The 13,098-nt window shown below is 40.2% G+C and overlaps 1 protein-coding gene across 50 annotated transcripts in view; it reads left to right on the plus strand.

Annotated features, from left to right (window-relative positions):
* Positions 1 to 13,098, plus strand: part of BBX (BBX high mobility group box domain containing) — a 148,912-nt gene that overhangs the window by 113,903 nt on the left and 21,911 nt on the right. For 34 of the 50 annotated variants that reach the window (XM_074596699.1, XM_074596923.1, XM_074596838.1 and 31 more), the window contains 4 exons: positions 1,586 to 1,666; positions 5,280 to 5,360; positions 7,623 to 8,541; positions 9,420 to 9,558. In XM_074596699.1, the coding sequence (XP_074452800.1) occupies positions 1,586 to 1,666; positions 5,280 to 5,360; positions 7,623 to 8,541; positions 9,420 to 9,558 (1,220 nt within the window). The remainder of the gene's footprint in view (positions 1 to 1,585; positions 1,667 to 5,279; positions 5,361 to 7,622; positions 8,542 to 9,419; positions 9,559 to 13,098) is intronic. The other 16 variants (XM_074596847.1, XM_074596987.1, XM_074596864.1 and 13 more) reach the window with 1 other exon arrangement.

The following is a 13,098-nucleotide window of genomic DNA, read 5'->3' on the forward strand; positions in this document are numbered from 1 at the left end:
CATAAGAAGGGGCTATTTGTGGTTGTAGTAGTCCAGGTTCCAATTATTCTAATTAAAACTGGAAGATGATGCTAAGAGACAGGGAATGAGATCTGTAACCTCACTGAGAGCTGATTGATCAGCCATCCTCTTCTGATGTTTGGCCAGCAACTTTGGCAGAATGAGTTCAAGGTTTATGTCTCTTGTAGTTTGTTTTCTTGACTATGAAGAGAATCTTTTTGCTGAAGTGAGATGTTGGCTTCCTCTCTTTCTGTTAGTATAAGGATCTCACTTGCATTTTGTTAGGAGCACCCGTTCCATCGTCAAAATGAGACTCTTTCTTCTTTCCTCACATTATGCATCAGGAGGCAAGATGTGCCTGCATGTTCTCAGGTTATACTTCAGTGTGTGGGTGTTTTTCTGTCCCTTTTATGCCATTCATACTGTACTGAAAAAATCATTAAAAGCTGAGAAATTATTACAGTAGAAAGATAAAAAGTTGAGGCCCTCTTCCTACAAAGTGCAGTGTACAAGATCACTTACCCACTGTGGTTCTGAGCAGCTTCCCTGAACTGTCTCAAAGCAAAACTAGGATTTTGAATTATTTTAGTTTAATATTAAGAATTGCTATTAATGTATATTCAAGTATTATTGCCCATATTTTAAATAGATTGCAGTAAAATGGATGTTCCATGTTGGGGAGGGGAATGTGTGTGTTGTAATGAATCTCCTTGACAATTGGAAAGTAAACTCTTCAAATAATCTAGTTCAAAAGAAAGACATTAAATATAAAGAGAAAGGCTAAGACAATAATTTTTGCATCTGAAAGATCATGGTCATAAGTGTGACTTTTGCGATGAGGTAGATGCCATGGAAACACCGGTGGTCTTGCCCCTAATCTTAGGGCTTTTCAAGGTTTCCAGGTCAAATACTAACCAAGTAATGCCATGCCAGAATAAAAATAATTATTAACTCTTGCGTTGGTGAACTCATAATGCTGCACTTGGAAGCAGGTCAGAAAAAATGTGGCTGCAAAACCAATTCCCTGAAGTGCCCTGGTATTTACTTACTCAGCGTTGGTGCTGGCACACCAATATCTATTTAGAAGGCTAGATTTGATCTCCAAACGTAAGGTCTTGTTTCTTTTTTTCTAACTAAATTAAAGTGAAACAAGCAGTGCCTGTGAGGACAAGCAGTCCTTTTCTATATATAACCAAATGGGAAACACTGCCCAGGCTTTCCAGGAGAATTTTATTTCCTTGACCAGTTTATGTTTTTAAGCAACAGGTAATGTCTTGTTCACTTAGTCACGTAAAGCACACGGCACGATAGAATATTAGCTGTGGAGAATACAAATGTAGAAGAGAATCCATCAGCCTAATCTACGGAAGAAATTCTGCATTTGCTTGTATCCTGCTGACTTCTAAGTGCCTGTTAATTGTTTCTTGGATGGGATTGCCTATCTGAAGTAGGGCCTTCTGGCAGAAAGATCTAAAAGTAACTGATTTAACTAACTCCTCAATTTTTTCGTTCTTTTTTTCTCTTCATTTCTGTCTTTTCTGTGTGCCACTGAAATATTTTTCTCCTCTGTTCATTTAAAACCTAGATCTCATCAAATACTTCCCAGTTGTCAAGTCCTGAGCCAGTAAAGCAGTGTGGGAAGTCGGCACTCTTCCAGTTGGCAGAGGTAAAGTTATACCCATTAGTGTCACAATGGGAAGATGTGTGTATCTTTTCCCCAAAAAAGTATGAATTGCATAAGGTTTACTCTAGTATCAAATTTCATGTTTTAAGAAGCATAAATTAGTAAATAATGGAATAGCAAGGGAATTAGGCAGTTGCAGTGGCCCCAGGGACCTAGCTTTTCTTTATACACTTGTTAGTTTGGATAGTTTCTTGGATACCACACAGAAGTTACACTTCTTTTTTGAAAAAATAGCCTTGTAACTATAATAAATGCAATGCTCAGGACAATAGCAAAGACAAAAGACAACAGCATTCTTCTTAATGAGGAGCTGGGTACCAGGATTCAAAATGTAAAGCTTCAGTTATAAGGACTGGAAGATGCATTGCTGAATCGGGGACCAAGAATAAGAAAAGTGGATTTTGAGATCATCAGGAATCTTTATGAAGAGTTGGAAGCTGAAGCAGTGTATTAAGTTCTGAAATCGGCCTCTGTCAGCAGTAAACAAGAATACTAGGTCAGGTTTTCCTAGAAATCCTCTGTGAATCTTAAATATAACCTTGTAGAGGTCTCCTCTTTGATATCGATGAATCACTCAAAAACCTTTGAGGTTTGGTGTGCAAATATTATTCTTCTTGATGATTGAAAGATGAAGATACATGCTGTATTCCAGGTAAATAAGGGAGAGTGCTAGCACCTTACTTGTACATGTTTTTTTGCTTGGGTTTTTGTTTGTTGTTTATTTTTCAAAATCATGTCCTATTTCAGTGAGGAAAATGGTTCTCTAGATTCCATCTAGGGGCATCTAGCATATATTCTTGCTGGTGAGGTTAATCCCTCTCAGGGAAAAAAAGACAGAGATTGGAAGCACGGAAAGAGAAGTATTTTGTGCCTTGTTCCATGGATAGTAATGCTACTATCTATCTGACTTTATAGGAACTTATATGAGTGGAAGAAAACCTGCCTTATTTTACAGGCAGTCCCTGGCAGTAGTAGAATTTGTGGGTGGTTGCTACGTTGTCAGCAGTACCTTTGCAAGAGTGATTACACCTAACTCTGATCAGTGATTCATAATGGCATTTGACTGTTGCAGCCCAGAGACAGCAGAAAGGCTGGTAGTATTTTGTCAGGGACAGCAGTAGGCTTTGAGTAGTGCTGCTCTGGCATAAAGCTGTTGTTGAGTGCAGCCTGAGTCTTGGAAGTCAGTGTTAAAAGTTGTGATGTGACTGTGAAGCTTGTGAAGCCCTGATTTGAGGGAAGGACAGGTGCTTGTCCACAGGAGTGCGGAGTTTGTACTGCAGTTGGCAGAAGAAGTGAAGCTAAGTCTGGCAGGATGACGTTTGCATGTTGGATAGGTTTCTGTGCTATCTCTCTCAGTGCTTGCTCAAATGGATTCTTACAAGCCTAATTTACTGTACAAAATGAATGTTAAAGGCTCTGATTCAAACTGAGAAAAGCATGGCAGATGTGCTAAGAACATCCTCCTTGTCTCTAGCTCTTGTAGGCATTGGTGCTATTGATTTTTTTTTTTTTTCCAGTTTTGAAGACCTCTGTAATGTTAGATTGAAATGGGATAAATAAAATCTGAGAATTCCAGCTTAAGTTTTATAGAATCAGAAAATTGCCTAGGTTGAAAGGGACCTTTCAGATCATCTAGTCCAACCATCAACCTAACTCTGACAAAAGCCATCACTAATCACTATATCTCTTAAGTACTATGTCTAGCCATCTTTTAAATACCTCCAGGGATGGTGCCTTGACCACTTCCCTGGGCAGCCTTTTCGAATGCTTAATAACCCTTTCAGTGTAAAAATTTTTCCTAATATCCAGTCTAAACCTCCCCTGGCACAACTTGAAGCCATTTCCTCTTGTCCTGTCGCCTGATACTTGGGAGAAGAGACCGATAACAGTTCAGGACCTGATTTGGAGCATCCCAAATAAACGGCATTGATTATCAACTCGAGGGTGTCTTAGGTTTGCAAGTTGATGTTGCAGACATCTGTGCCATGCTGCTGTTAACTCCAAACTGCAGATGCTGTGCACTGGAGGGGACTGAACTGCTGTCTCCATGCTACTGGCAAGGCAGGAGGGGTCTGGTGTGTGGGAGCCTGTCTGCTTCTGCACACCACATTGCTCTGCTCCTCCTTCACCTGTCTGCTATGTTGATTAACCAATTTTATCTTCTCCTCTCCACAAACACCCATTCCTTTTTGATATTTCACAGATGGTGATAAAATAAAATGCAGAAGTGTGTTAAATTATTTTCTAAAAAATTCCAAGAATTTCTAAGTTTCTAAAAATGGTTGGAGCAGCTGCTCTGCAGTCTGAAACCTTCAGAGGCTGTTCCTGATTGACTCTGCTGAGTCTCTTGCTGTGCCTAAATGCATGCTTTGTCTTTAGCCTTCAGTGTGGAGGCAGGAGAGTGAAGAGAGGCAGTGGTGGGGGTGCATGTCACCTCCAGAAGACAACGAGAGGCCACTTTTGCCACAGAGGGCTAACAGCGCTAACAATGCCTGGCTGTAAGCGGTGTTTGGAGACTTGAGCTGTAATGGTCAGAGCTTGGGAGATGCTGTGAAGAGCTACAGCTTCCAGGAGACATAGGGATATAGCATTGATAACCTTTTTTGTTTATTTCCTTCACAGTAATGAAGGGTTGATTTCTGCAAAATCAACTTTGCGGGCCTGTGTTGGTTGAAAGCAATGAAATCTGAGTTTGGGGGGATAGGGGGACCTAAAAGGTTGTAAACACTTTAGTTCCTCAGTCCCTAGAGCTCCATCTCTTTCTAAGGAAGCAAGTATAAGAAACCTGCAAGTATAAGAAACCTGCAAGCCTGATCAGAGATTATGGAATAAGTCCTTAAAAATGGAACATTTTCTTCTCCATACTAATGGCAAATCCTGAGACCGATGCTTTTAATTTGTTTAGAAAAAGATAAGATTTAGAATCTTTAGAAAAGATTCTTGGCACCTAACTCAAAACTGACACAAAACACTCTAAAGTATTGAAAAGGATCACGGCTTGATACAGGAAAAAGATTCTGGAGAATAAACAGCTGCCTGCTTGCCAGATTACCACCCCTCAAGAGTACGGGAGGCTAAGGTTACCAAAGGCTTGAGGGCTCCTACTTCACTTTGGTTTTGTAGCATCTTTTTTATGTGAGTCCTATAGGACACCAACGCCTGACAGGAGTAACCTTCTTAAGCTATGAAAATGAAGTGATTTTGCAATCAAATGTCTAACTAAGCCTTCAGAAACACCACCAGCTGGGTTACACGCTGGTGTAGATTGGCGCTGAGCTGCTGGAGACTGTTTATGTGCGAGAGAGCATGTGCTTCAGTTCCTCCTGCTCTTCAAAGGGAGTGCCAACAGGAAGATCCCCAAATCTGGAAAAAGCTTTTGGTGTCCAGTGGTATTATCCACCGGAGCAATGCCGGAGCAGGGTTTTATTTATAACAGCGTGCACAGGTCTGCACTTCTTTTTCAGTATATAATCTTATGAATGAGTTTTTGGAAGAGGGAGGAAATAACCCATTCAAAAGCTGTGTGGTAAACATAAAAGAATTGTGCTGGTAAAATAATGGTTTTCTTTTTTCTCCCCCTCTGTTTGTTCTTTAGATTTCTTCAAGTACATCCCATTCAGGTCCTTCTGATTTAACAAAACAGTGTGGAACATCAGCATTGTTTCAGCTGGCAGAGGTAATATTAAAATACTGGTGACTAATTACCACAGGTGCAGTGGGGTGGAGAAGTTAATGATGTTAATTGCCGAAGTCTGGAAGGCAGAACAGTGCTACAGTTCTAATTACAGTGTTGCTTATAGAAGCGTAAATTATCGTGGCTTGGGTGCCACAAGTCAAGGTGTCCCCAGACTAGCCGTCACTTGGAGGTTTCTAAGAGTGTGTGCTGCAGCTGAGAAGTGCCAGTCCCTGGTGGCAAAGGGACTTTCCAGTCACCATTGAGATTGTTTCAATTCCTTGTTTTAGGGTTTGGGGGTTTGACTGGTTTGGTTGGGGGTTGTGGGAGTGCAAGCGCAAGGAGTTGTGAGAGAGGGCTGGACTAGTCTGTTACTCAGATCAGGGCATTGCCATTACAAGTACCAGTTAAAGGTCATTAGTCGCTTTCATTTATTTTTGCTTTTCATGCCTGCTGTTTTTTGAAGTGGGGAATAAACAGGTCAATAACTTATATAGAAACTCTGCTGTGATACTCAGCAGATCCTCCTTCTTGGAACATTTAAAACCAGTGGCATCTTATTGAAATGTTGTATTTCTTTTGTTTCTAAGCTTTTTTTTTTTCCTAAGCTTTCCCAATCTTAAAGACTGCGAATTGCAAGTTTATTTAGAGCTAACAAAATTTTTTTGTGGCCACATCCATAGCCCTCTGTACTATTGGTTACTGCAGAAGCAGCAAAGGTATAAAGAAAAAACAAAAAAAAAAAAAAAAAAAAAAACAAAAAAACATTTTCAGGGGTGTGTGTGTGTTTAATTGACAAAGTGTAATTACTGTCCAAAGGGTTGTATTCTAAAGATTGATCTTTAGCATTTGAAAATCACAGGCTGTGTTTACATTGCAGTGCAGTAAAGAAGTCACAGAAGTACCTTGGTACCAAGAACCCACTTCAACATAGTTGTGGGGTTCTCCTCTGCATAATTTAACTGCCTCCTGATAGATGCTGTGCTTCCCAAGCTCTGGTGTTTCCAGTGCTCAGACTAGCTTGACCTAAGCCAGATCAGGAGTTTCTGCCCTGTGCAGTGAGAATTTTGGAAACCTTCAAACTATTCTGTCACTGGTGTTATGCTCATACGTATATTGGTGTAAGAGGTATTTTTAGATTACAAGGAAATAATGCTTTGCCAATTTGAGAAATCTAAAATTAAGCTAAAGGCAGCCCAGTGATCTGGAGGGTACATCCATACTGACCACATGGCCTGTGGGCTGAACTGCAGGATAGGGAAGCTCCTGAGGTCTGGTTCAAAGCAAGCCTCTTCCACCTGGTTTTGCTCCAGGTGGCTGTTTGTTTGGCTTCTGTTTTAAAAACAAAATAGCAGCGGAAATTCAGCTTGGAGGCTTTGAGAGGGAAAGTAAGAAGAAGAAATCATGTCTTCCCAAGGACAATTGTGTGGTGGTGTGAAGGGGACTACGCTTTGTCACAGTGCCAATGTGGTTTACAGGTGATCCAAAACCAAGAAGATCTCCTAAGTCAGTGCTGCAGAAACATCGCAGATTGAGGACCTCTTTACAGCTTTTTTTTTTTTTTTTTAATATTGCTGTTCCTCAGACAGTAAGAGGGTTTTGGTTTCCATTAATGTTATCTCCAGGAGATGATAACCATGGCAACCACTGTTGCTTTGCAATTCTTTGCAAAATAGGTCTGTGACGTGAGAAGAAAGATTCAGAAGGTTTTTTTACTACCTTCCAAATTATTTTGCACATTCAAGTAAAAGAAAATAATCTCCATTACTGAGATTAAATTGACTTTCCCCCTTCCCCCCCATTTCAGGGCCATTTGGAAAATGGAGGAAAGAGTTGTATATAGGGACATTTGGGAGTTGAAGGGGGTATGAATGTGAGGTTTCAGGTAACTTGTCTGTGGCAGTAGTTAGAGATACTGTATTGTTCCGTTGCATTTAGGGTATTCTGAAAATCAATCTAGCAGTGGGTTTCCAGATTATATAAAAGGCATTTAAAGGATCATGGAAACACCACTGACATCAGTTGGAGTCTTCTTCCATTAGAGCAGTAGAACCCGCCAGCCTTATTCTAGCACTTAGCTGTCATCACGTCGCATCAGTTTCAGTAGGGCTTCAGCATGTTTTTCAGTACTGTCCTGTAGCATAGTTTGCTTTCCTGAACTAAGATGCCAGAGGGATTCCCTCTGTAATGCTTCTGTTAATATAGGTAAGTAACGTTAATGGGTGAGATGTTTGTTTAATGGGACTATTTTTAAACTCGTTTTAGATGTGCCTTGCTTCAGAAGGAGTAAAAGTGAAAGAACCTGGGAAAACAAAAGTGGAAGCACCGGAAGACGTGGGAAGGGAAGTTTCAGAGGAAATGGAACGAGAAGAACTGGAGAAAACAACAATAAAAGACTCCTGTAAAGTAAAAGTAGAACAATCGGAGACAGAGAAAGTGCAAAACTGGGATGAGACAAAAGCTGAGGAATCAGAAACTGCAAAATGCAGAGATTTTACTAGTCTTGCAATGGAGAGCAGTCCTTTTGAGAGACATGATAACACGAAGGATCACTTGTGCTGTTCTCCAGAACTTTCAATGGCTGACATGAATATCCTCGGGCTAAAGCCAGAAAAAATAAAGAAGAAAAAGAAAAAAAATAAGTTGGACCGGCACACAAACGAAAAATCCACTCCCAAGAAACCTTGTAAAAAGAGGCAGTCCTCCGAATCGGACATTGAAAGTGTAATGTATACAATTGAAGCCGTTGCAAAGGGGGACTGGGGTGCTGAGAGACTCGCAGAAACCCCCCACAAAAAACCCCGCCCTGTCTCAAATGTGAAGGGAAGCGTGTTGGATACAAAATCACCAAAGAAAAAAGTGAAATCGAAAGAGAAGAAAACATCAAAGGAGAAACCCCTGGAGACCACCAAAGAATCAAAGCCTCCCGATTTCCTTAGTCTTGCAGCCAGCAAGGAAGCACCCTGTGAGGCTTCTGATAACATTAAAGTGGAACCACTGACCCCAACAGAGGAGGTGGTACCCCAAAGCTTACCAGGACAGGTCAAAACTGAGGACAGTGACTGTGTTAAAAAAATAGAAACCTGTGGCTCCAGGAAATCGGAGAGATCTTGCAAAGGTGCTCTATATAAAACTCTGGTGTCAGAGGGCATGCTCACGTCTCTGCGCGCTAATGTGGACAGAGGTGGGTGGCTTTGAGTGTTTCATTTACAGCATGAACTGTAAAAGCCTTCCTGGAGTGGGAGGAAAAGCAAAAGTCCATGTTTAAGCTGGAGTTTGAGCAGTGTGTGATTGGAATGCTGTGTCTGGTCACCTGAGATGCTGGAGGCAGGTGGAGGGGACGGAGGTCTTCTCAAGTCCTACCCTCTGTGTTAGTACTCACCTCACCAACTCTTAACCTCTCCCTTTTTGTCTCTTATGAGCTGAGATTCAGCTTTTTGACTGAAGGCTTTGTTGGGTAATTTGTCAGCCTGCTGACAGATGTAGGCAGGACTTGTGTTGTATGTAACCCTGAACAATTAGCTTGTTTCTGTATAAACAGCTCTAGTGGTTGTGAGCATAGTTCTCAGTCCTACAAGAGGCAAGTGTGGTGTGCTTTTGCTTTGGTTGTTAGTTTGGCTGCAGGTGGTGAGCGAGAACCCTTCACCTTGTGGAAGGATAAATTTGAGATAATTTCTGGAAGCTTTCGGTGACATGTCTTGAAATGTATTTTTCTGATTAGTAGATTTCATATGTGTAATTAGAACAGTCAGAAAAGAAAAAGATGTTTTAAAATTGGGGAAGTTTATTACTTTATTACTGTAAATCTACTCATATCTTTCTCTTCCTTTATGCCTTGAGAGATTCTGACTTTGGGGGGCGGGGGAACGGGATGACAGGAAATAGTTGCCAATATCATCATTATCCACTTTAAAATAAACAAATAAATGTTTTGTAACCCCTTCAAGAAGGTCAAGCATCATAAAGTTGCAGTACTAAATGGGTGTACAAGTTCCTTCTGAGGCCACTTTGTTTCGGCACGTTTTTCTTGAGATGAGAAACAATTTTCTGCCTTCATCCCAGGAAAAAGAAGCTCAGGAAAAGGCAACTCCTCTGATCATGAAGGATGCTGGAATGAAGAAAACTGGGCTTTTTCCCAATGTGGCACAAGTGGGAACAAGAAACTGAAAAAGCCTAAGCCAAAGGAAGAGTTTGTTTTTGGGTAAGTTGCGGCTTAACACTGTGTAAAGTTTTAGTTAAGTCTGCATGGTAGCTTAAGAGTGAGTCCTCCTCATTGCAGCTAGTGAACTGCATCCAACACCCAAATAATGACAGTTAGACAGAATTCCTGAAAATTACAAACCCTGTTGGGCTGAGTCATGCTCTAGATACTTGTTGTTTATATACCAAAGTAATTCCTTTGAGATCTTTCCTGTTTTACACTACTGTAAACAGATCTGAATTGACATTATTTGCTCACTTCTAAAAAAAAAAAAAAAAAAAAAAAAAAAAAAAAAAAAAGGCGCAATATTTACCTGCTCAAGAGGTGGTGAAGAGGTTTACTTGTATTTTCAGAGCACTTTGCAAGCAGTATTGAAAGTGCTATGTAGGTGTTCAGTCATCATAAACAGAACTAGACTAGAAAGAATCTTTGCCTGCTTGGCGGGATTGCTTACAGAGGAAGAGTAAACATTGTTCTAATACTGGCAAATAACTATAACAAATATATCATTTTTTCTTTGTAGAGACATTGTAGAGAGGTTGGTGCTGGTCTCTTCTCACAGGTAATTAGTGATAGAACAAGAGGGAATGGGTTCAAGCTGCAGCAGGGTAGGTTTAGGCTGGACATTAGGGAAAAATTCTTCACAGAAAGAGTGGTCAGACACTGGAATGGGCTGCCCAGGGAGGTGGTGGAGTCACCATCCCTGGATGTGTCTAAGAGTCATTTAGATGTGGTGTTAAGGGATATGGTGTAGGGGAGAACTTTGTAGAGTGGGGTTGATGGTTGGACTTGATGATCCCAATGGTCTTTTTCAACCTAAACGATTCTATGATTCTATATTTAAACTGTTTATGTACACCGTGAAGAAATTAAATATATCAGAAGAATAATTAACAATTACAAATGCATTAAAATTTAGAAAGGATTACTTTTCTAGTATATGAATAACAATTTTTGTCAGAGTTTTACAGATTTATTTAACTGCAGGCATAGGTGTTAAATCTGCTTAGCCATTCATATGTACTTGCAAATTCTTGAAGACTTCCAATTATCTGAATTCAGAGGGTGAAAAGGAATTTTAAAAAGTAGATTTTCCACACTCCATGTTTAAAATTGTGTGTGTTTTGTGGAGGCTTGCGGTAGCCTTTTTTATAACAGAGTCTATGTGAAATTTAGCTGCAGCTCACTTTGCTGTAAAGACATTAAAGTGATGAAAATCTCCCAAGTCTTGATTGCTTGGAATAGTCAAGAAAAACTAATGGAATGCTTCTTGTATTTTTAGTGCATTGTATATAAGATTTGTAAGTATTTTTTAAATTTAAATTGAAAGATTAAAAGCTTTTCACACCTAATGGTGTGAAAACTGAATGCATCTCCTAGCCCAAAAAAAAAAAATAATTGTAGTTACAAATGATTTATTCAAAGTAGCTAGGAAAATTGTGTAAATAATTAATTCATTTGACAAATACTGTTCTACCATCATTAGCTGGCTGGATGGGGAAAATACGTATTTGCCAGTATTGCTTCTTGATTCAGTCGTGTCATTAATGAATATTATTCAGTGAACTCTGTAAAGTCAGAATCAGTAATTTGTGGAGCGTAAGTGCTGGAGAAGGTATCCATTATCCCTATTCATTGCACTACCTGATCTTCTAGCTACTCGATGAGCTGGTTTTACCTCTACCTGTTCTTCCTAACTCTTTCTGCCCCCTTCAGCATCACCTTTGAGCCTCATTTTGTGTGTGTGTAGGGAGGAGGGTCCTCACCGCTTTGGAATTATATCTTTTTCTCCATCAGTAGTTGTCCATGCTTCCCCCGTGGCCCCTGTCAGGTGTGCTTTGTCCACATGCAGCCCCCCGCCTTTGCCCAGCAGTGCTCTGCCTGCGTGTGTCTCCTGGCAGGACCAGGCTGTCCGGCATGAAGACCTCAGCTCAGCTACATGTGTTTAACCAGGCTTGTGAGATGCTCTGAAAATTCATGACAGCGTGAATGATTTGTTTATTTTTTTTTTTTAAATAATTAATCGCTGATACAGTGATAAGCAGCACTCTCCGCTGCCTCCATGTTGCACAAGCTATAAATTACGAGCCAGGATGGCAGCTCATCTGTTTTCAGGGTAGGTCATTCCTAATTAGAGCTGCAGCCCCTCATATGCCCCAGTGGGAGAGGAGCTGGGGCAGAGGATGGAATTGCATGACAGCTGTCAGAGCAGAAAATCAGCTTGTGTTGTGGTTGTCAGGGAACATCCGCAAGGAAGAGAAAGGTAGCAGCACGGAGCACCACTAATGCCACATATCTTGGTGATTTAAAACCAAAACAAAACATGCACATGCACAAAAAAAATAACAAACCAAACAAACAACAAACAAACCCTACCATGCACGCAGTCTGCCAAGAGCCAAGTCTGTATTTTAAGATGGAGGATTGCTTACTGAAACATTTAATGATTACTGAGATAAAATGAAGTATCATTCTGTGTACCAAAGCTTTAAGAATACAATTTGTTTGAAGTGCTACTTCAGAGAGCAGAGAGGCATGTCGTGTTTCTTGTGATACTTCCAAGTCTACAGTGCTCAGGGTCCAGTGTTCATGCCGGTTTTTGTCAAGTTCAGGTTTTCCATAGCAAACAGAATTAAATACAAGTAGAAAATGTCGTTCCCCTGTCATTAATGGTGCTATTTATAACTTGCCTATCTGTGCGCAATGCCTTTTATTAAAATACAATTCCTTCTTGTGCTCCTGCCTGGCTGCAAAAATTTGCTGGAACAGGGTGCTTAAACAAGACAGCGTAGTCATTACAGCCAGAAATGCCTTGCCATACCATCCCGTTTGAGTGGTTTATTTACATCTGGCTATTAGGAACAACAATACCACGTCTGTGAATTTCTTGAGCTGTACGTAAAGCTAATTACAGTCATTCGGGTTGGGCTGATATATGAGGAATGTTGGGTTTCATGAAAGTATGAGCTAGTTGGTGTTCTTCATCTGTCAACAAATAAAATATGAGGGGAGGAAATACAATCCCTCAGAACAAATACAAAGCTAATTCTCCCCGCAAAGCATCAGGTTTTAGAATATCCCCAGAAGATTGAATAGTTTGACATTTTTCTTCTGGTTTGAATTGTTGCTGTTTTCATTCTGGTGTAAGGACTTTTATGTGAAGTTTGTTTGTTTGTTTATTGGTTTTATTGGCTCTTTTTAATTCCCCTCACAGAATAGACAAACCTGTATGAATCCGTGCGGCAGAACTGAATGTCACCAGTGTGACGTTGATTTTTTTTTTTCTTTATTATTTTTTTTTACCCCGAATTTTAATATATGCCACTGATGTAATCAGTTTGTACTGAGTTACAAATGCAGAAGCTGGAGCGTACATTCTCATCCCAAAGTTTGATTAATATATACTAGTTTGGTGTTTACAGTGTGTGCGCGCTTATCTCTTTCCCCCTTACTCTATCTAGATAGCTATGTATATACGCACACATATTCCTAAACAATATATTTTTTTCTCCAGAAACGGAGTTACATTTGATTTGATTG

This window comes from Larus michahellis, chromosome 1 (assembly GCF_964199755.1).
Source record: "Larus michahellis chromosome 1, bLarMic1.1, whole genome shotgun sequence".
NCBI classification, from domain to species: Eukaryota; Metazoa; Chordata; class Aves; order Charadriiformes; family Laridae; genus Larus; species Larus michahellis.